This window comes from Chiloscyllium punctatum, chromosome 42 (genome assembly GCF_047496795.1).
Source record: "Chiloscyllium punctatum isolate Juve2018m chromosome 42, sChiPun1.3, whole genome shotgun sequence".
NCBI lineage: Eukaryota > Metazoa > Chordata > Chondrichthyes > Orectolobiformes > Hemiscylliidae > Chiloscyllium > Chiloscyllium punctatum.
Genome location: NC_092780.1, coordinates 17,800,174 through 17,824,144, shown reverse-complemented (window position 1 = coordinate 17,824,144; position 23,971 = coordinate 17,800,174). Strand labels below are relative to the sequence as shown.

Here is a 23,971-nt window from a genome sequence, read left to right as displayed (position 1 = left end):
ACTTTACCATTATGTGTATAAGCCCTGCCCTGATTTGCTTTTCCAAAATGCAGCACCTCATATTTTTCTAAATTAAACTCCACCTGCTACTCCTCAGCTCATTGGCCCATCTGATCAAGATCCTATTGTAAAATGAGGTAACCCTCTTCGCTGTCCACTACACCTCCAATTTTGGTGTCATTTCCGAACTTACTAACCTTACCCCCTATGTTCATATCCAAATCATCCATATAAATGACGAAAAGCAGTGGATCCAGCATCGATCCTTGTGGCAGTCCATTGATCACAGGCCTCTCGCCTCAAAAGCAACTCTCCACCACCACCCTCTGTTTTCCACTCTCAAGCAAGCTCTGTATCCAAATGGCTAGTTCTCCTTATATTCCATGAGAGCCAACCTTGCTAACTAGTCTACCATGAGGAACCTTGTCGAATACCTTACTGAAGATCATATGGATCACGTCCACTGTACTGCCCTCGTCAATCATCTTATTTTTGTCTTCCAAAATCTTAATCAAGTTCATGAGACATGATTTCCCACGCACAATGCCATGCTGATTATCCCGGATCAGTCCTTGCCTTTCCAAATACATGTAAATCATGACCCTCAAGATACCCTCCAACAACTTGCCCACCACCAATGTCAGGCTCACCGGTCTATAATTCCCTGGCTTTTCCTTATCACCTTTCTTAAATAGTAGCACCACGCTAGCCAACCCCCAGTCTTCCGGCATTGATGATACAAATATCTCAGCAAAAGACCCAGCAATCACTTCTCTAGCTTCCCACAGAGTTCTAGGGTACATCTGATCAGGTCCTAGGGATTTATCCACTTTTATGTGTTTTAAGACATCCAGTATCACCTCCTCTGTAATAAACACATTTTGCAAGATGTAACCAACAATTTCCCCACATTCTATATCTTCCATGTATTTCGCCACAGTAAACACTGATGGGAAATTCTTGTTTAGTATCTCCCCCATCTCCTGTGGCTCCACACATTGGCTGTCTTGCTGATCTTTGAGGGGTCTTATTCTCTCCCGAGGAACCTTTTGTTCTTAATATATTTATAAAATCCCTTTGGATTCTCCTTAACTCTAATTGCCGAAGCTATCTCACGTCCCTTTTTGCCCTCCTGATTTCCCTCTTACATATACTCATACTGTCTTTATACTCTTCTAAGGATTCCCTTAATCTCTGCTGTCTATACCTAACATATGCTTCCTTCTTTTTCTTAACTAAAACCTCAATTTCTCTAATCATCCAGCATCCCCTACACCTGCCAGCCTTTCCTTTCACCCGAACAGGAATATACTGTCTCTGGACTCTCATTATCTCATTTCTGAAGGCTTCCCATTTTTCAGTCATCCCTTTACCTGCAAACATCTGCCCCCAATCAACTTTTGAAAGTTCTTGCCTAATACCGTCAAAATTGTCCTTCCTCCAATTTAGAACTTCAACTTTTAGATCTGGTCTATCCTTTTCCATCACAATTTTAAAACTAATAGAACTATGGTTGCTGGCCCCAAAGTGCTCCCCCACTGACACCTCAGTCAACTGCCCTGCCTTATTTCCCAAGAGTAGGTCAAGTTTTGCAGCTTCTCTAGTAGGTATATTCACATTCTGAATCAGACCATTTTCTTATACACACTTATAAAATTCCTCTCCATCTAAACCCTTGACACTATGGCAGTCCCAGTCTATTTTTGGAAAGTTAAAATCCCCGACTACACCCACCCTATTATTCTTACAGATAACTGAGATAGAGTCATAGAGTCACAGAGATGTACAGCATGGAAACAGATCCTTTGGTCCAACCCATCCAAGCCGACCAGATATCCCAACCTAATCTAGTCCCACCTGCCAGCACCCGGCCCATATCCCTCCAAACCCTTCCTATTCATATAACCATCCAAACGCCTCTTAAATGTTGCAATTCTACCAGCCTCCACCACTTCCTCTGGCAGCTCATTCCATACACATACCACCCTCTGTGTGAAAAAGTTGCCCCTTAGGTCTCTTTTATATCTTCTCCCTCTCACCCTAAACCTCCAGTTCTGGACTCTCCCACCCCAGGGAAAAGACTTTGTCTATTTACCCTATCCATGCCCCTCATAATTTTGTAAACCTCTATAGGGTCACCCTTCAGCCTCCGACGCTCCAGGGAAAACAGCCCCAGCCTGTTCAGCCTCTCCCTATAGCTCAATTTCTCCAACCCTGGCAACATCCTTGTAAATCTTTTCTGAACCCTTTCAAGTTTCACAACATCTTCCCGATAGGAAGGAGACCAGATTGCACGCAATATTCCGACAGAGGCCTAACCAATGTCCTGTACAGCCACAACATGACCTCCCAACTCCTGTACTCAATACTCTGAGCAATACAGGAAAGCATACCAAATGCCTTCTTCCCTATCCTATCTACCTGCGACTCTACTTTCAAGGAGTTTTGTTACTCAATATCCCTCTGACTATTAGGGTGTCAATAATACAATCACAATAAGGTGATCATCCCATTCCTATTTCTCCATTCCACCCAAATAATGTCCATGGATATATTCCCAGGAATATCCTCCGTAAGAACAGCTGTAATGCTGTCCCTTATCAAAAATGCTACTTCCCCCTCCTCTCTTGCCCCACCTTCCTTTCCTTCCTATAGCATTTGTATCCTGGAACATTAAGCTGCCAGTCCTGTCCATTCCTGAGCCACATCTCCATAATTGCTATGATATCCCAGTCCCATTTTCCTAACCATGTCCTGAGTTCATTTGCCTTCCCTGTTAGGCCTCTTGAATTGAAATAAACGCAGTTTAATTTATCAATCCGACCTTGAATGCTGCTTTGTTCCTGCCTGCCCTGACTGATTTGACTTGTTCCCTTTCCCAACTGTACCATTTTCGGATTGATCTATTTCTTCACTATTTCCCTGGGTCCCTACCCCCACCTCCTCCCCCACCCCCACCGCCCTACTCCTTTTTGGTTTAAATCCTCCTGAGCAGCTCTAGCAAATCTCCCTGCCAGAATGTTAGTCACCTTCCAATTCAGGTGCAATCCATCCTTCTTGGACAGGTCATTTCCACCCCAGAAGACATTCCAAAGATCCAAAAATGCAAATCTTTCTCCCATGCACTAGCACCTCAGCCACGCATTCATCTGCTCTATCCTCCAATTCCTACCCTCACTAGCTTGTAGCACCAGGAGTAATCCAGATATTACTACCTTGAGGACTTCCTTTTTAAATTCCTGCCTAACTTTCTATATTCTTCCTTCAGAATCTCATCTTTTTTCCTTCCTATGTCATTAGTTCCAATGTGTACAATGACCCCCTTATGATGCCTCTCCCCTTTGAGAACATTCTGCACCCTCTCCAAGATACCCTTGATCTCGGCATCAAGGAGGCAACACATCAGTCTGATTTTTCACTGCCGGCTCCAGAAACAGCTGTCTGCATCTCTGACTAGAGAGTCCCCATCACAATTGATTGCTTGGAACCCGATGTACCTCCCATTACATTAGAGCCTGTCTTAATACCAGAAACCTATCTGTACATACTACATTCCCCTGAGAGTCCATCACCCTCGTCATTTTCCAAAACAGCATACTTGTTTGAGATGGGAATAGCCACAGGAGACCCATGCACTACCTGCCTACCCTACCTAGCCTTCTTGGGGTTAACCCATCTACCTGACTGTATCTGCGGTTTTTCTCACTTCCTATAACTGCCATCCATCACACCCCCTAACTCCTGTAAATTCCATATTGCCTCTAACTGCCACTCCAACTGATTCATACGATCTGATGGGATTCTCAACCAAAGACACTTCCTACAGACATAGTCATCAGTAACGTGGAAACTCTCCCCAAACTCCCACACCCGACAGAAGACCACATCACTCTACTACAGGCCATCTTTGTTCCTTCACAATCTACAGACCCAGAAAATAGCATCGTCTTATTGCTTTAAATAAAACACTGCTCCAGGCTAACTTAATACTTACCGCTTATATTTTAAAAAATTTTTAAAAAATCAAGAGACCGATTGCAATAAAACATATAATCAAGAAGGAACCTACTCTACTCAGTATTGCAGATTTATAGCAAGGCCACACTGAAAAACTATGCATTTATCTGTTCTTGTGCTGTGAGCTATCCCATACAGGTTCCTCCAAGATTAGTTGTGAATTTCGCTGTTTATTAATTTTTCCTATGATATCCAGACATACTTGAACTCAAACAACAAATGCAAATTGTTGACGTCGATTCACTGCCAATGTAGTGATTAAAAACACTGGCTTATGTAGGATGAAGATACTGAAGTCAAGTTTTCATTTCTTGTCTGTACTAAGCCATTGATCTCAAGTCTGAGAAGCAGTTAAGTTGGTAAAGTTGGCTTTACTTCCTTCAGACTAGGAGGGAAAAAAACAACTCATCTTCCTGTCCATGTCACTTTCTAGTATTCCTTGCTGGAAAATGTGCACCTGGAGGTTTGTGTGTTTCAAGCCTGGGAACTTTGCCTGAGTTTTTTAATGAGATATTTTCCCTTCAGTCTTTCCTCAGCATCTATGCTGAGCAACGTATTTGCTCCTCTGCTTCTCTTGCTTTTTCTCTGCTCCCGATCCTATTGTCCTCCATCCTTCCCAAATGTGTCCTTCTGTTTAAATTTTCCTGCCCTCAGCCACACCATATCTATCTCTGGCCTCTCTGTCTCATGGTTTCTCTCTCATTTCTAGCTTCTCTGCGTTTTTAGCAAAGTTCTTTTTAAACCCCAATGTCTTCTGCTACTAGTCCTCAGAATCCTGACCAGCTGCAAAGACAGAAAGAAACTTTTGATTGAAGGAGCATCTCCTTGCAGAAATCTCCACATGTACTCCTGTATTGGGAACATGGGTCACAGGCTGCATAGGACCAGTTGGTGGGCTGATTCTAGGCTGAGGGGCTGCCAGTTGGACCAGCCTCTGTAATCACCTATTCGTGCCTCTTGTAATTTTATAAACGTCTATAATGTCAACCCTCAGTTTCCTATGCTCCAGGGTCAAATGTGCCAGCCTATCCAGCCTCTCCAGCCTCTCCTTGTAACTCAAATGCTCCAGTCTCTCTGACATCTCTGGAAGATTCTGTTTATGGATATTGCAGCGAACATTGAGAACCTCCTTTCACTTCCCTTTTACCACCGTCCTGTTCTTGGGTTAAAAACAGAAGCTGATCTATGCAGTCAGCTGTTGTGTAGCACCAAGTCACTACTGAAATAATCAAAAATGAACTTCCTTTACTTACGAAAAGAGGTTTAATCACTTTCACTTTTTCTTCAATTGACAGGATTCAAGACACAAATGTTCTGGTAGGTCTATAACACTCTTCATGAGGAAAGTTGATGGTAAAAAAGCTTGGCCGAGACTGACCAAAGAAAAAACTAAGGTATGGTTTTCAGCTAATAATTAAATTGCCACGATTCAGAGAACTTCAGTGACATTATTATAGTGTACCTCCCCGACAGGGTCTTACAGAAATAGACCCTTCGGTCCAACCTGTCCAGGTTTCCCAAACAAAAACTGGTACCGTTTGCCTGCTCAGATCCCACTAAACCTTCCCTATTCATGTACACGTCCAAATATCTTCTAAATGTAGTAATGTACCTGCCTCTACCACTTCCTTTGGCTGCTCATCCCACATTCAAACTACCCTGTGTGTGAAAAAGCTGCCCCTCAGGTCCCTTTTCAATCTTTCCTCTCTCACCTTAAACCTCTGCCCTCTAGTTTTGAACTCCCCTACCCGAAGGAAAAGATTCTTGCGATTCACCTTATCTGTGCCCCTCATGATTTTAGAAACTTCTTTAAGACCACACCTCAGCCTCCTGCCCTCCAGGAAAAGATTCCCAGCCAATCCAGCCTCCTCTTATAACTCAAACCCTCCAGTCTCTATAATATCTGTGGGGATTCTATTTATGGACATTGTAGCAAACATTGACAATATGGTTTCACTTCCTTTTTCCCACTTTCCCGCTCACTGGTTAAAAATGTGGCATTGAATGTAGGTCAATGCAGTCAGCTGTCATGCACCACCAAGTGATTACCGAGAGCAAATACCTGAGAATACTTTCTCTTTCAGATGTACAGCAATGTGTTTTTTATTTCTCACTTTTTATTATGAGAAAGGATCAAAGGCAAACTGTTGCATTGCACTGGTGAGGCAAATTATTGTCTTTATGCATGTTGATCAGTCATTGTTAATGTGATTAGTATTTTCCAGTTCAGTATTTATGTGATACATCTGCTTCTTGGACTCTCTGGGGAAGAGGTCAATGTTTACAACTCAGCTGCATATCAGATGGTCAGGATGTCCACCACATCTGCTTACAAACACCAAAGAGAGACAGGCACCATTTTGACAGTTGGGTTTCATCTACACAATGGCAACAAGCTTGCAGCATTCATTTTACTCCTGGCCTGATAAAGATGTTCTGAAAATTTACCTATGCAGCTTATGGACTGGTCTGATTTACGAGCTATTTTACTGACCAATGTTAACATTACTCCAGTTTCAATGGGAGAAAAAGAGACTGAGAATAGTTTCCCCAGTGGTATCTGAAGTTTGCGTTGGTATCCTACACTTCTTTTCCATTTAAATAGAACTCCCTCTTTTTCAGACAGCATTGCCTATTTAAAAGCTAACTTGAAAACAGAGTCAGTAAAACAGGTCTCAAACTGACGTCGGCAGAGACCTTCCAGTGGTTATGCATGCGAGGCTTGTCCATGATGTGGACTACTACCTAGATGGCTGTGATCCAATCAACCCATTTAGAGATGTTACCACCCATTTCTGGAGAAGGTGGGTCTTGGACCTGGGTTTCCAGGCTCAGAGGCACAGACACTATGACTGCATCATGAGAGCCCTCCTATAATCCTGCAATATTTTCTAATCAACCTGCTCAGAGATTTTACAACACACCTCTGAAGTACATGTGTCTTGATTCAGGAGCTCCTGGCTCAGAGGCAGGGACACTACCGCTGTGCAAAGAGAGACCTAATGGGGACATGTGATCATGAATGAGTGAATGCAATGCAGCTGCAGACTGCCCAGTATACTCCAGATTGGTTCTTGCCCCTCTGATGCACACTCATGTTCTGGTACACTCGGGTATAGATTATACTCTCTCTCTCTCTATCTCTCTGGTCCTGAGCTCCCTACAATCCCACTTTCTCATGTTCTGCTCTCCACATTCTTCTGCTCTCTCTGCTGCATGCTTTAACCATGGTTCCTGCTTTCCCTCTGCTCCTCTAGTCCTTTCTCTATATTCTGTTCTCCCTGAACATCTGCTATCTAACAAGGTTCGAGTGGGTACACACTTCTTGTTGACAATCTCATGTAAAATACTTTAAATATCTTATATAACACCTGTGTCATCACTAATTGAAACAAATTAGAGGAAACCTTCAAGACCATCAACAATACCCTTACTGACATAAAATTCAGTAAAGAGGAGGAAAACAACAAGAAGCTGTCATTCCTAGATGTCGCAGTAGACCGAACAACCAATGGGGAACTTCAAACCAGCATCTATAGGAAAATAACACACACGGACCAAATACTTTCATTCCAACCTCCAGAAATGAAGCCCCATAAAAACATTATTTCAACGAGCTACCACACACTGCAGCACAGAGGATCTACAAAGAGTAGAGGAAAATCACTTATACAGTGTATTCAAAAGAACGGGTACCCAATGAGCACAGTCTGCCGATTTCTGAGCAATAAACCCAAACAAACAGATAAGACATGTCCAGAAATCCTAGCCATTCTCCCTTACATCAAAAACATCTCGGAAATGACTGCCAGACTACTCAGACCGCTTGGCATCATGGTAGCCCACAAACCCACCAACACACTAAAACAGCAGCTAATGAACTTGAAAGACCCGATACAGACAACAAGTAAAACTAAAGTCATTTACAAAATACCTTGCAAGAACTGTAACAAACACTACATTGGACAAACAGGCAGAAAAATGGCCACCAGGATACATGAATATCAACCTAGGCACAAAAAGACCCACTCTCACTAGTATCTTTACATACAGATGAGGAAGGACACCACATCGACTGGGACAACATATCTATCCTAGCACAAGCCAAACAGAGACAAGCTCAAGAATTCCTAGAAGCATGGCATTCCAACTGGAACTCTATCAACAAACACACTGACATGGATCCCATTTACCAACCCTTGAGAAAAAGAACAGGAAATGACATCACCACAGGAAATGATGTCACCAATGCAAACACATAAACAAAAAGCAAGCCACACCACCAGTGCTTCACCAGAGTCTCACTGATGATGTTACCTAGTATGGTGACGAGATATCTGAAAACAGATCTTCCAGCTCAGTGAGCTAACTTACTTCCAGAAACTCAACCTGAGCTACAAATCTTCTCAAAACTCACTTGTATATCTTTGAGTATATATGTATTAGAAATATCATATTTTAAGTTACAACCTGTCTTAAAAATGTCATTACAACATGTTTTACATACAACACTCCCATATTCTGAGCATTGCATTGTATATCATTTCAATAAGCATCCATAAATACTGAACTATTTGAAAAGGGATCCTTTATCCAATGAAGTTTGAGGACCACTGGGCAAGTGAGAGGGAGTTTTTTTTATTTACAATTTTTGTTCCATTTTTCAATATGAATAGGGATAGTAGGCAAATTAAAATGGTCATTCTGATCTTTAACTAAGATGAACTTACGAACAAAATTTCACTGCTTTCAATTGTACATTCAAAATATGTTTTTGTTGCGAATGTCATTTGTTTTTGTGTTCCAACCTGAGTTGGTTCTATACCCTTGTCCCAAGGGCAAGATGATATTGCCATGCAGTGGGTGACTTGTTTCTTCTTTCAGCCAGAAGTGTATATAAAACCTGAGTGTTTTTCTTCCACAGCTTGCCTGGTTAACAGTGGACTTTGATAACTGGAAGGACTGGCACGATGATGATGAGCAGATGATTGACTTGGAACACTACGCAAATGTACGTTCCATCTCTGCGGAGTACGGCCATTGCAATTAATGGAACCTCTAACTCACCTCAGTTGCAAATAACAATTAAAAGCAAACAAAAAAAAATGTTTTCAACACATGATCTTTATGTGGATGTGGCTTTCCTTTTATAAGTTTAATATTCCAAACATGCAAAGCTTATTTTGTTCTAGGCACAGTAACTGTTTGACTTTCTGTTGCTATTTCCTCATATAATTGTTGTTTTTTTTGTCATGTATTTTTAAATATTCTCTACCTTGGGATTTCTTTCACTTAAATATTTATCCAGTTACGTGGCATAATTCACTGCGAGCAATACCTACTTCTCACTATAACTAGTAGGCTGTGCAACAATAATTATTAATGTATGTTGTGGAATATTATGACCCCTTTTGTTAGCTTTAACCCTTCTTCCCCCTTCTTGCCCCATCAGTTCCATTCGCAACAAGTTACATTATTAAAATAATCAGGTCACCAAAATATTGTTTATGTCATCAACATTAAACCAACCTTTCTTCAGTATTTCTGGTTACAGTTTATATCTCTGTTTCTTTCCTTTCTGAATGGTTATTTTCATTTTTATTTTTGCATTGTTTTACTCACCTGCCCAATTACGGAAATTGTGCAACATTATTTCCTAATTTAATTGTTTTTGCTCAACTTCATTTAAAAAAACAAAAATTTCTTGGAGGTACAGCTGCAGCTCTCCTCAGAAATACCATTTAGAAGATAATAATTGGATAATTCTCTCCAATCAAGCAGGTTCATTGCTGTCCCCATGCTGCCTGCACACAGGTATACTCTCCACCCACACTTCCTAAGTCCATATACTTATTAGAGTGTTTATGTTCTAAGCCATCTAATTTGCCAAACCACCTGGAGGTCATCTTGATAGCAACCTGTGTAATTTCTGGGTCTGCTTAATAAAGATTGATTGCTCAGAATAGTCAGCAACGTTATTAACATTGTGAACTAGATGGACCTGGCTTCTCTTTCATCCCACAATTCCTAAGCTCCTATGTTCCACTGCATGCAGTTGAATTACACTAACTCCATATGCACAAGGTACAAGAAACTGTCACATAATCCCTGGTCCTGTATTTTCCATTTGCTTCATCTCTCAACAGCTACGCATTGATGCTCCTATCTGGCCTCCTAATAAGCTAATTCTCCCAATATACTCAGGTAATATATCATGCTTCCTCTTTGCCTTTGGGCACGGCTTCTGTTGCTATCTTATTTAACTTATTTAAACTGGCCTTTGTATACTGACACTCAGTGTTGTCCAGCAACCGGCTCTCCGTTATCCCTGGCTTCCTGCACCTGAAATTCTCTGAATTTTTTTCTTCATTCTGCTGCAGTTTAACCAATTCAACTTTTGCCTCTTTTCTGGTTCCCATTTAAAAGAAAAATATTTCTCTCCCTTTTATAAACTTGAGACATTTTAAATTGTATTTTTCACTATTAGGAATCAAGTAGCCATCAATTATTAAAAAGTTTGGGTCAACCTAGGATTGCCTCTTGGGTTCAATGCTGTTCTCAATGAGAAGCAACCCTGTATTATTTACTAATAGCTTAGCTGTTATATCTAAAAAGATTTTGAAATGTCACACTGACATTCCCTTGTCATATAAAATAGATATTCTGATTTTTACACTTTCCTCTCTGGTAGACTCTCCTAATCTTCTATGATCTGAATTGAATAAGCTGTCATGAGACAAGACTAGATCCTACTTGTTAATTCGCATTGTTTTCCAGTCTGGTAGTGGCCTCCTTTCATGCTGTAGGTTTCTATAATGACAGCAAATTTCACCTTTAATTTCTTTTCAACCTCTTCAGATAATAAGTATGTAAGTTAGCTTGCTGAGCTAGAAGGTTTGCTTTCAGATGTTTTGTCACCGTGACTAGGTAACAGCATCAGTGAGAGTCTCAGATAATAGTTAAAATGATAAAGGGAATATGGCAGGCTCCCTCTATTGGTATGCTTTTTCATTTGATGTCAGTTATTTGTTTCTTCAGGGCCAGTTTAGCTCTTCAGGGAGGTGACTGTTCTTTATATGTCACATTCTTCCCAACCAACATAAAACATGTGTTTCTGTATTCTTTGGTTCTCTTTCTTGGGAATTTAATGGGCCAATATTTGATGTTCTACTATCTCTCATGTGTCTGCACAGCTCATTTGTCAAATCAACCAGCAATTGACCTGCAAGTGACACACCCTCATCCCAGGACCAAAGGGTTTAGTCCCTCCCAACAACTCGTGTCAATCTGTGCTGGCAGTATCTGAAATATGTTAAAATTTCACTTGTAGTTCCAGGTGTTCTTTGTGGTTACCAAATGTTAATTGATAAATTTGCATTTTAAGATTCTAGCTACCTTGAACTAAACTCAAAACTTGGATTTATGTGTATTTTAAGGTAAATGTCAACAGTGCAAGGTTTTGAACTTTTTAGAATGATTTATGAAATACATTCTTAAATCTTCATTGCTTGCGCAACTTTAAATTGGCAATTTCCTGAATGTTAGAACCCAATGGCAAATAAGGGCGGCACGGTGGCACAGTGGTTAGCACTGCTGCCTCACAGCGCCAGAGAGGACTGACTGTGTGGAGTTTGCACATTCTCCCCGTGTCTGCGTGGGTTTCCTCCGGGTGCTCCGGTTTCCTCCCACAGTCCAAAGATGTGCAGGCCAGGTGAATTGGCCATGCTAAATTGCCCGTAGTGTTAGGTAGGGGTAGATGTAGGGGTATGGGTGAGTTGCGCTTCGGCGGGGCGGTGTGGACTTGTTGGGCCGAAGGGCCTGTTTCCACACTGTAAGTAATCTAATCTAATCAAAACACTGGTAATGGGGCCTATTTTATTCAGTTTAACTATTTCTTTTTCAGATGCTGAAAGAACTGAAGAATACCGGGCCACCTCCTGCCATGGATGATCTTGATGTAAATATTGAACCATACTGATATTGGTTTTAGTTAACAAAGGCACAGAAACCCAATTTCTTTCTACTTATTGTAGTTGGTTTAGCCAACCAAAACAACACATTCTAGCAAAAATTGGGAAACCTCTGTGTGTGCATTCCCAATAGTGAAGAACATGACAGACTTCCTGATCCCAAGAAATTACTTAGCCACTTGTGGCCGTACAGTTGCATGAGAAGAATAAATGCTTGTGGGAGACATTGTCAATGGTTCCAGGTGCAGGGTCTGCAAAATCTATACTTAAACCACAATATTTATTAAAAGAAAAAAACATGTGTATTTGTCGGAATCTTCCACGACCATTGGTTGTTTCAAAGCACTTTAGGGCCAATGAAGTACCTTTGAAGTATAGTTTTATTTTGTAAAGAAAGAAATATTGCAATGAACTTGTACACAGCAAACTCTTCCAAACGTTAATGTGATAATGCCCAGAAAATCCCTTTTTTGATAATGACTTGAGGAATAAATGTTTGCCAGGCGCACTATTGGAAGGTAAAAACAATGACTGCAGATGCTGGAAACCAAATTTTGGATTAGTGATGCTGGAAGAGCACAGCAGTTCAGGCAGCATCTGAGGAGCAGCTCCTCGGATGCTGCCTGAACTACTGTGCTCTTCCAGCACCACTAATCCAAACACTATTGGAAGGGTATGATTTGCAGTGAGAGAGGAGCTTCACTAGGATGTTGCCTGGGCTGAACAGTCTCAGTTATGAAGAGAAACATGACAGGCTGGGTTTGCTTTCCTTGGAGGCTGAGGGGGATCTGATTGAGGGATACAAAGTTATGAGACGTACAGAGTAGATTGTGAGAATCTCTTCCTCATAGCAGATGTGTCTCAGTCCAAGCAGCACAAATTTAAGATCAAGAGTGAGTGGTTTAGAGGAGTTGTGAGAACAAAAATACACCCAGCAGATGGTGAAGGCAGGTACTTTTGTAACATTTATGAAGCATCTGAACAAGCACTTAAAATGCCAGGCATAATAGGCTCTGGATCAAGTGCACGTAAATCTGATTAGTGTAATTTGGCATTTGTTGGTCGACATAGAGATAGTGGGCCAAAGGGCCTGTTCTATGACACTGGGAAAATTTCCATTTCTCTTCACAGTAGTAGTACATAATCTTTTATACCCACGTCAACCAAAAGTTGGAGTTTGACACCTCAACCAAAAAGTAGAATCACTGACAGTGTAGCATTCCACCAGTACTTCCAGCTTGATATGTATCCTGAAGTCTTACTGGCCAGGTCAGCATTTATTGATCCCTTTTTGTCCTTGAGAAAATGGTGGTGAGCCAACCTTTAAACAATTGCAGTCGTTGTGGTGTAAATGCACCCATGATACTGTTATGAAAGGAGTTCCAGGATTTTGACCCAGAGACAGTGAAGGAACAACAATGTATTTCCAAATCAGGATGGTGTTATGGCTTTGAGGAGAACTTTGCAGCCAGTGATGTTTTCCATGCATCTGCTGTCTCTGTCCTTCTAGGTGCTGGAGGCAACCGATTTAGAATTTGCTTTTGAAGTCATCTTGTTGAGTTGCTGCAGTCCATTTTGTAGATGGTACACACTGTTGCCACTATGTATTGGTGATGGAAGAAATGAATGTTGAAAGATAGGGTTCCAATCAGTGGGCTGCTTTCTCCTGGATAGTGTCAACATTCTTGAATATTGTTGGAGCTGCCCTCATTCAGGTAAGAAGAGTGTACTGCATCATACTCCTGATTTATCCCTTTTAGATGGTGGATAGGCTTAGGGATTTGGAATAGTGCATTCAATTCTGGTCTCCCTGCCACAGGAGAGTTGTTGTGAAACCTGAAAATATTCAGAAAAGATTTGCAAGGATGTTGCCAGAGTTGAAGGGTTTGAGCTATAGGGAGATGCTCAATTGGCTGGGGCTATTTCCCCTGGAGCATTCAGAGGGTGGCCTTATAGAGGTTTATAAAATCATGATTTTATTGTATTGATAGGGTGAAAAGCCAAAGTCTTTTCCCCAGGGTGGGGGACTTCAAAACTAGACGACATAGGTTTAAAGTAAAAGGGGAAAGATTTAAGTGGGACCTAAGAGACAACATTTTCACACAGAGGAATGTGTGTGAGTGGAATGAGCTGCCAGAGGAGGTATTGGAGGCAGGTACAAGTACAGCACTCAAAAGGTATCTGGATGGGTAAATGAATAGGAAGCATTGAGGGGTTTATGGGCCAAATGCTGGCAAATGGCACTAGATTGATTTAGGATATCTAGTTGGCATGGACAAATTGGACCGAAGGGTCTGTTTCCATGCTGTACATCTCAATGTCCATTACTCTTAAGTTACCTACTCAGCTCAGTAGGTCCATCTCCATTAGGTAAAAACAATGACTGCAGATGCTGGAAACCAGATTCTGGATTAGTGGTGCTGGAAGAGCACAGCAGTTCAGGCAGCATCCGAGGAGCAGTAAAATTGACGTTTCGGGCAAAAGCCCTTCATCAGGAATAAAGGCAGAGAGCCTGAAGGGTGGAGAGATAAGCTATAGGAGGGTGGGGGTGGGGAGAAAGTAGCATACAGTACAATAGGTGAGTGGGGGAGGGTGGAGTGGATAGGTGGAAAAGAAGATAGGCAGGTAGGACAAGTCATGGGGACAGTGCTGAGCTGGAAGTTTGGAACTAGGGTGAGGTGGGGGAAGGGGAAATGAGGAAACTGTTGAAGTCCACATTGATGCCCTGGGGTTGAAGTAGCAGACAGCAGAGATATGAGAACTGTAAACTCTTTTTAGGGAGAGACTTGACCAGCAACTGCAAACAAAACTGCTGGTTAAAACTAAACCAACCCTGAACTGGGAGAACTGGCCACTCCCATTTCATTGCACAAGTGTTTAATAAAAACAGACTCAGGCTATAAAAACTTGAGAATGACTTGCCTTGTAGTTTCTGGAATTAGTACAAATCCATTATGAAACGCATTGAAATCTCACCAAAACCATTTCCCCACGCAGCGTAGCAAAGGATTGGAAACTTTGAATTTCTTTTCTCAGTGTTATCGTTGGCCCTTAGATGTGTTAAACTTGTGAAAGACAAGTGCACATTAGTGTGGTGTTCACCGTATAGAATTTCAAAAGCCACTGTGACTAACTGAGTGATTGAGAATTTAACAGATCCAGTACTTTATAAGCTGATTGAAAAATTAATTTAAAAAAAAAACGGGTTCATCAATGCGCTCTATTAGAATGATTGGTTTGACTTTTGCTGTCTCCAAAGTATTCAAGCAAACTATATACAGATACAATTATTATATAAAACATGACCATCATCATTTAGCATGGCAGTAATGGTTGGGTACTAAATGTAACCTTACCCAGATAATGATTTGGAGATGCCGGTGTTGGACCGGCAACTACCTGATGAAGGAGCACCGCTCCAAAAGCTAGTATGCTTCCAATTAAACCAGTTGAACTATAACCTGGTGTTATAAGATTTTTAACTCTTTACCCAGATAATGACTTTTTTTTTTGCTTTGTGAAGTATGACAAAATATAACTGTTAGCCGTTTTTGACACTGGAATTTTGTTTTCATTTGTTTATGGGGTGTGGGCATCACTGGCAAGGCCAGGATTTATTGCCCATCCCAAACTGCTCTTGAGAAGGTAGTGGTGAATTGCCACCTTGAACTGTTACAGTCTGTGTGGTAAAGCTGCCCCAACTGTACCAGTAATTGCACAGTTCCATGATTTTGACCCAGCAAAAATGGTAGTTTGTTTCTAAGTCCGGTTGGTTTGTGACTTGGAAGAGATTTACAGGGGATGGTGCTGCCAAACATCTGCTGTCCTCTTAAAAGCTGGTACAGGTCACAGCTCTGGAAGGTGCAGATGCGGAAAGTATAATTTCTTTTGTGAATATTTTGCTTATTTGTACTGTAATTACTTTGCTGCCTCGCTGACACTGATCTTAAATTTACCATGTTCGGGTGCTTTACAGTAGCGCCTCGACATACGAATGACCCCGTTCACGAACAAATCGGTTTATGAACAAGATTGTACATAAAATTTTGCTTCAACATACGTACAAAATTCAAGGTACGAATGAAGGTACAAACGCAATAAGCCCATGTGCGACCACATGGTTTAATTGTTTTGCTTTGCTACGTCAGCTTTGAACGCAAAAGCTCTCGGGCCCCGCATGATCTCATTCAGTTCGTCTTTGGCGCGCGCACTGTGAACATCGTTCGTTGCTACATCCAAGTATTCTTACGCTACCCGAACAATGGGAAAAATTGATTCAGTTCGCAAACTTTTCAGTTCGCAAACTGGGTCCCGGAACGGATTAAGTTCATACGTCAAGGCACTACTGTACTTCAATGATGTCATTGGTATGTTTTCCTATTTAAGTGCCAACAGATTGATTAAACTCTGCCATTTTTTTCTGATAAAATTACTTTATAAATGTTGTGAAATATTTATTATTGTTCCATGTGGATGGATTGGTTTCGCAACAATATCTGATCCAAGAACCTGGAAAGGACATTTTAATATGTTTTTCTTTGTTCTTGAGATGTGAACATCTTAGCCTGCTGGACACACTTTCCTCATTCCTGAAGAAGGGCTTATGCCCGAAACGTCGATTCTCCTGCTCCTTGGATGCTGCCTGACCTGCTGCGCTTTTCCAGCAACACATTTTCAGATGTGAACATCTCTACCAAGACAAACATTTATTTCTTGAGAAGGTGGTGGTGAGCTGCCTTTTTGAACTGCTACAGCCCACATGGTGTACTTCCAAAATGTGATTTTCTGCGGTGGTTTAATAGAATCAAGTAACTTGCTAGGCCATGCCAGAGGGCATTTAAACATTGATGTCAGTCTGGAATTGCATGTAGGCCAGACTGGATCAGAATTGCAGATTGCTTGTGTTGATGGACAATAGTGAACTGGCTAGGCTGTTATGACAATCCAGTAATTCCATGATTATTATTAATGAGACAATTTTGTTTTGATTCCAGATTTATAAATTAATTAAATCTATTTTCCACCCCCCCCAGCCAACCTCCCCCCCCCCCCCCCCCCCCCCCCCCGCTCCCCCACTGCACCACCACCCCCATTCCCAGTCTCTGGATTACTTGTCCAGTAGCGTTATGATGTTACTGCACGACAATTCCTCTAAGCATTTGCCTGAAGCATGTTAGAGGGCATTGGATGGTTATTTGAATAGAAATGGCATGTAGAGATATGGAGAAAAGGAAGGACACTGGTGATAGGTATTAGTTGTTAGTGTGATGCTGGAAAAGCACAGCAGGTCAGGCAGCATCTGAGGAACAGGAGAATCAATGTCTCGGGCATTAACCCTCCACCTCCAATCCCAACCTCACCATCAAACCCGCAGACAGTGGGGGGCTCTGTGGTAGTTTGGCACACTGACCTATACACCGCTGAAGCCAGGCACCAACTCGCAGACACCTCCTTCAGTTGCCCCTTCGACCATGACTGCACCTCCCATCACCAAACCAGCATCTCCCAGGCCATGCACAACCTCATCACCCCTGAGGATCTCCCATCCACAGCCTCCAACCTCATTGTCCGTGAACTCCGCACCACCCAATTCTACCTCTTACAGAAGATTCACAAACCTGAAGATTCACAACCCTGATTGGCCCATTGTCTCAGCCTGCTCCTGTCTCACTGAACTCATCTCTGCAAAAAAAACCTCAGATGTTTCCTGACCTGCTGTGCTTTTCCAGCACCACACTCTCAACTCGGATCTCCAGCATCTGCCATCCTGACTTTCTGCTGGTGACAGGCACAATTGGCCAAATGGCCTCCTTCTGTTCCAACCTGATTCTGTGATTCTGTGAACAATTCAGCCAGGCCTAAAGCCAAAGCATCCTTTGATTTGATTTGTACTTCTCCTTTGCACTTTCAATACTTTCATGTTAAAAAACATACTAATGGTATAGTGAATGCAAGGCAGCACTATTCATTTTTTTCCATAGGTAGGAAGCATTAACAACTTAGCAATCTTAGGGTCTTTGTGGTCTAGTGGTAATTTTGGTCAGAAGACTTGGGTTCAAGTCCCACCTACTCAGAGGTGTGCCATAACACATTTAAACAGATTGATTAAAAAGATATAGGAGCAGAATTAGACTATTCATTCCATCGAGTCTGCTCTGCCATTTAACCATGGTCGATATGTTTCTCAAACCCATTCATTCTCCTGCCTTTTCCCCAATAGCCTGTGATCCTCTTACTCATCGAGAGCCTATCTATCTCTATCTTCAATACACTCAGTGCCTTGGCCACCACAGCCTTCTACAGCAATAAATTCCACAGATTAACCACACTGTGGCTGAAGAAATTTCTCCTCATCTCAGTCCTAAAAGGTCATCCTTCTCTCTGAAGTTGTGCCCTCGGGTTCTACTCTCTCCTACTGGTGGAAACATCATCTCCATGACCACTCTACCCAGACCTCTCAGTATTCTGTAAATGTCAGGAGATAACCCTCATCCTTCTAGACTCCATCAAGGACAGACCCAGAGTCCACAATCACTCCTCATATGACAAGCCGTTGAATTATGGGATTATTCTTGTGAATCTCCTCCAAGGCCAGCACATCCTTTGTCAGAGGCAGGATTCAAAACTGCTTATAATATTCCAAATACAGATTGGCCATAGCCTCATACAGCTTCAGTAGTACATCCCTGGTCTTGTATTCTAGCCCTCTTGAAATAAATGTCAATGTTACATTTGCCTTCCTAACTGCCATTGAACCTGCCATATTGATCTTAATAGAATCTTGAAGTAGAATTCCTAAATCCCTTTGTGCTTTTGATTTCCAAAGCTTTTCCCCACTTAGAAAATAGTCTATCCTTCCATTCTTTCTTACCAAAGTGCATAACCTCACACTCTCCCACATTGTATTTCATCTGCCACTTCTCTGGCTACCCCCCCAGACTGTCCAAGTCCTTCTATAGCCTCCCAGCTTCCTCAACACAACTATTCCTTCACTTATCTTTGTGTTACCTGCCAAATTAGCAACAATGTCCCTCAGTTCTTTCATCCAGATTATTAATGTATAACGTGAATAGTTGTAGTCACAGCACGGACCCTTGCGAACTTCCACAAGACACCAGGTGCCATCCTGAAAAAACCCTTTATCCTCACTCTGTGCCTTTTGCTGGTCAGCCAATCCTCTATCTTTGCCAGCATCTTGCCTCTAGCACCATAAGCTATTATCTTACTTCGTGGCCTTCTGGAGATCCAAATAGATCATATCTGTTGGCTGTCCTTCGTCTAACTTATTCATTACTTCCTCATTTGTCAGGCATGACCTCCTTTCATGATGCCATGCTGACCCAGCCCTCGTTACCATGCACTTCCAATTACTCCACAATCCCATCCTTAATAATGGATTCTGTTTTCATTGCTAGATGCACAGTCTTTCTTATAATATTTTTGGTCTCATTGTCTTGTTAAAGAATATTTACAGAGTCTGCTGATGCAAGAAAAACATTAACTTTATTTAAGTTGTGGCTTCATCTTGTCTCAAGGTTACAAAGAGAGAGTAAGACCTTGTGACTTTGCATCCCTACCTGTGGTGCATACTGTCTCATTAACATATCAGCTGGAAAAGCGCAGCAGGTCAGACAGCATCCAAGGAACAGGAGAATCGACGTTTCGGGTATCAGCCCTTCTTCAGGAATGAGGAAAGTGTGTCCAGCAGGCTAAGATAAAAGGTAGGGACGAGGGACTTGGGAGAGGGCGTTGGGAATGCGATAGGTGGAGGGAGGTCAAGGTGAGGGTGATAGGCCGGAGTGGGGTGGGGGCGGAGAGGTCAGGAAGAAGATTACAGGTTAGGAAGGTGGTGCTGAGTTCGAGGGATTTGACTGAGACAAGGTGGGGGGAGGGGAAATGAGGAAACTGGCCCCAAGGGACACTTCCATATCCACCACAAATTCACCTGCACCTCCACACACATCATCTATTGCATCCACTGCACCCGATGTGGCCTCCTCTATATTGGGGAGACAGGCCGCCTACTTGCGGAACGTTTCAGAGAATGCATCTGGGACACCCGGACCAACCAACCCAACCACCCCGTTGCCCAACACTTCAACTCCCCCTCCCACTCCACCAAGGACATGCAGGTCCTTGGACTCCTCCATCGCCAGACCATAGCAACATGACGGTTTGAGGAAGAGTGCCTCATCTTCCACCTGGGAACCTTCCAACTATAAGGGATGAACTCAGATTTCTCCAGTTTCCTCATTTCCCCTCCCCCCACCTTATCTCAGTCAAATCCCTCAAACTCAGCACCGCCTTCCTAACCTGTAATCTTCTTCCTGACCTCTCCGCCCCCATCCCACTCCGGCCTATCACCCTCACCTTGACCTCCCTCCACCTATCGCATTCCAAAAGCCCCTCCCCCAAGTCCCTCCTCCCTACCTTTTATCTTAGCCTGCTGGACACACTTTCCTCATTCCTGAAGAAGTGCTGATGCCCGAAACGTCGATTTTTCTGTTCCTTGGATGCTGCCTGACCTGCTGCACTTTTCCAGCAACACATTTTCAGCTCTGATCTCCAGCATCTGCAGTCCTCACTTTCTCCATTAACATATCAGTCAAACGTAGCCCCTAATTACATCTTTCACTGAGTCAATGATTCAACCCATTAAATGACACTCACAAGCAGTTTTCACTGGTCTAAAGATAGAAAGGTAAAACTCCCCTGTGAAATTGTGGTTTGCTTTTCATTTGCATCTTAAATATTTTATGCTTTTTTCATATTTAATTTACATATTTCATCTGTTTCTAGGATGAGCCTCTGGACAGTGTTTAAGGTAAGCTGAAGAAAATCATTGTATGATGTAGCACGATTGCTCACATGAAAATCAGTGGTATTGCTACAGCACCCTTACTTACATAAGGAGATAATATTCCAAATGCAGGCATGGGAATTTGTAAAGGCAAAACTTGACACAAAGGGCATACTAGCAAGTACAGAAATTTTAAAGTACAGAAGTAGATTAGATCAAGCAAGAGAGAAAATCTTAAAGTTGATTCTGCTTTTATAGATTTTGCATAATCCTAAGAGTGGTACAAGATGTTTTAGGTTTGTTTTACAAAATATTATCAAGTTGTTTAAACTTTTTAAATTGACATTTACATTGAAATAGACAGCAAATGCAATTTTGTAATGTGAGTTCATCGAATACAAGAAGTATAGAACACTTGCTGTAATTTACATACATATATCGCAAGTGGAATATACTAACTGTAAAGGACAACCAATTGCAGATGCAGCTAATACGCTCCTGATTCATCTAAACTAGGTTGGGTAAATCCTTTCTTAGTAAATTGACAGGAAGGCAAAAAAGGACTGGGCTCAAGCCACTAGGGATTTGAACTGATAAACAAGCCATGTGTGAATAGAAGATGGTTATTACTAACTCCAAAAGAGGTGCCTTTAATTAGTTCTTTGATGCAAAACATATTGAAGCAGTCGTATGTCTCTTCCACCAAGAAAACTGCATATAGAGTGAAAAATTAATAATTATATGCTTTTCTTCTCTGAAAAAATAAACTCTGGAATCTATTAAGAGGAATTATTTTGAGATATAGTGGGTGTTGGGGTGGAGTAATGCACAGGTTAGCAAAACATGTAGAACCAACCAGTGAATAGTACTTAGACTCAAAATACAAACATGCAAAAATTAAGCTTAGAGTGTCAGGTGTATCAAAGTTCACTCCAAGCATTAGTAATGCTAAGTCCTGACAAAGGCAGAACCATTTCTGAAAATTTTTTCTTCAGGATAGTTATCTGTGAATCACCTCCAAATTAACTTAACCAGTTCCTCTCCAAAATGCCCAACTGCACAGATATGGAGTTGGGGCAGCACGGTGGCTCAGTGGTTAGTACTGCTGCCTCACAGCACCAAGGTGCCAGGTTCAATTTCAGCCTCGGGTGACTGTCTGTGTGGAGTTTGCACATTCTCCCCGTGTCTACATGGGTTTCCTCCGGGTGCTCCGGTTTCCTCCCACAGTCCAAAGATGTGCAGGTCAGGTGAATTGGCCATTCTAATTTGCCCATCGTGTTCGGTGCAATAGTCAGAGGGAAATGGAACTGGGTAGGAGGGTCAGTGTGGACTTGTTGGGCCGAAGGGCCTGTTTCCACACTGTAGGGAATCTAATCTAAAGGCGAATAAGAGAACTGACAAATTGTTGGCTTAAACTTTATGTTTCCCTACTTAAACTGCAGGAATCATAATCCATTTTCCAAATCTAGAGACTATATTTTATGGATGTTTGGATATCATTGCCAATAATGTTTAAAATATTGGCATCAATAGAGCAGAAAATGAGTAATTTTATTCACATTTGATTGGTTTGGTTGAAGTACAAAGTAATTTCTCAATCCAATACTCTTTTCATTTATTTTCAACCAATTTCAGAGTCACCATCAAAGAAAGACAGCAGCAGCAAAAACTGGAAGAGTCTATAAAGGATTCCATGACCCTGGAAAATCAAACAGTGTGAATATCATCCATTTTTGTGTTGACCTTTTGAACCTATTGTGAAACGTGTTATTTCCCTGAATAGCAACTGCTGAAGGTTGGCAGATTGCATCCTTTCTTGTTTAAGTTTAAGAGAAAACGATAAAATCCAGACTGATCAGTTCATGTCTTCAAAGTGTTTCCATAACTTGGGATCCAGATTGTACAACATTAGTATAATAAAGAAACTTGTAGGAAAAGCTTACTTAGTCAAAGGTGTAATTTTTTTTAAAAATTCCTACACAAAAATAAATGGCAAGGAAACATTCAGATTGATAATTTTTCAAGAGCTGAACTCCTAAATACTTGATTTGCAAGATTCAATTTGAGGAATTAAAACTGATTATAGCCAAAAATTGAGCAGGGTGGTTTAAATATAGTCTGTAATTTCAATGCCTTTGCAACTTGAACAATTCTGCTTCTTGCAGATTGTGTGACAACTAAAGCTTCCAATTATTACCAAATTATTTCTATTAGATGTTTCTCTGATCTCAGTGTTTAAATATTACCCATCATCCCATTATCGTCAGAAGGTCTTTCAGCTACCATCAGGGTCTTGCCTTCTTTACTGTTCCTTAGTTCTATTTATATGGTTTACACCACCCCTTCACCTTTGCTATTTCCCCTTCTTTCTGCTGTGATGTTGTCTTTGGATCAAATATTGCTATTTCTGCCTCTTTAACCTAATCATCCATTGTTTCAGAAGATTCATTAGCTTGGGGCGCCACAAGGACTCGATCTTGCCCAGTTTATGACTAGGACTCTAGAACAACTATTACACCATATCCCTCCTGCACTCAAACCCATTTGCCATATTTCTCATAATATCTGGTTTGGGTAACTGACCCCATCTTATCCACAGTCGTTATATATTTCTCACAGTTTTGATCTACTGCACATTTGGTTGCTAATGTTCTGCACATTTTTATATTGGCAACATCAAGAAATATTTACACTTATACAGTGCAGTTAATGTAGCAAAGTGTCTCACTGGAACATTTTATGAAACAGATTAACACCAAAGATATTGGGGCAGATGACCAAAAGATTTCTCAAAGGTTTTAAGAATGTCTTAAAGGAGGATGTATCAGAGAGATTTAAAGAGGGAATTCCATAGCTTAGGGGCTAGGCAGCTGATGGTATCCAATGGTGGAACAAATATAATTGTGCAGGTTTAAGAGGCCATGCATACAGATATCTCTGAGGTTTTAGGATTGAGGAAATTGCAGAGATAATGAGGGCTGGAACAGTGGAAAGACTTGAAAATAATGATGGTGAAATAACTCCAGGAAGGCCGGTATCCTGTCATCAAGTTACCTTTTATTTACACATACAGAGTACATGACATTGACCCAGCTAGCACAGAGCCGGATCCTAGAGTGAGCAGAGCCCCTGATACTTCAGTTTATATCTATCAGCCAGGACTCCCTGATTGGGCCAGATTAAC

General features: G+C 41.6%; 1 protein-coding gene across 1 annotated transcript in view; it reads left to right on the top strand.

Moving 5' to 3' along the window:
• Positions 1-22,726, top strand: part of ptges3l (prostaglandin E synthase 3 like) — a 34,306-nt gene extending 11,580 nt beyond the window's left edge. The window contains exons 4-8 of the mRNA XM_072561544.1: positions 5,313-5,411; positions 8,942-9,028; positions 11,921-11,974; positions 20,787-20,811; positions 22,423-22,726. Of these exons, the coding sequence (XP_072417645.1) occupies positions 5,313-5,411; positions 8,942-9,028; positions 11,921-11,974; positions 20,787-20,810 (264 nt within the window). The 3' untranslated portion in view covers position 20,811; positions 22,423-22,726. The remainder of the gene's footprint in view (positions 1-5,312; positions 5,412-8,941; positions 9,029-11,920; positions 11,975-20,786; positions 20,812-22,422) is intronic.
• The last annotated feature ends 1,245 nt before the right edge of the window (positions 22,727-23,971 follow it).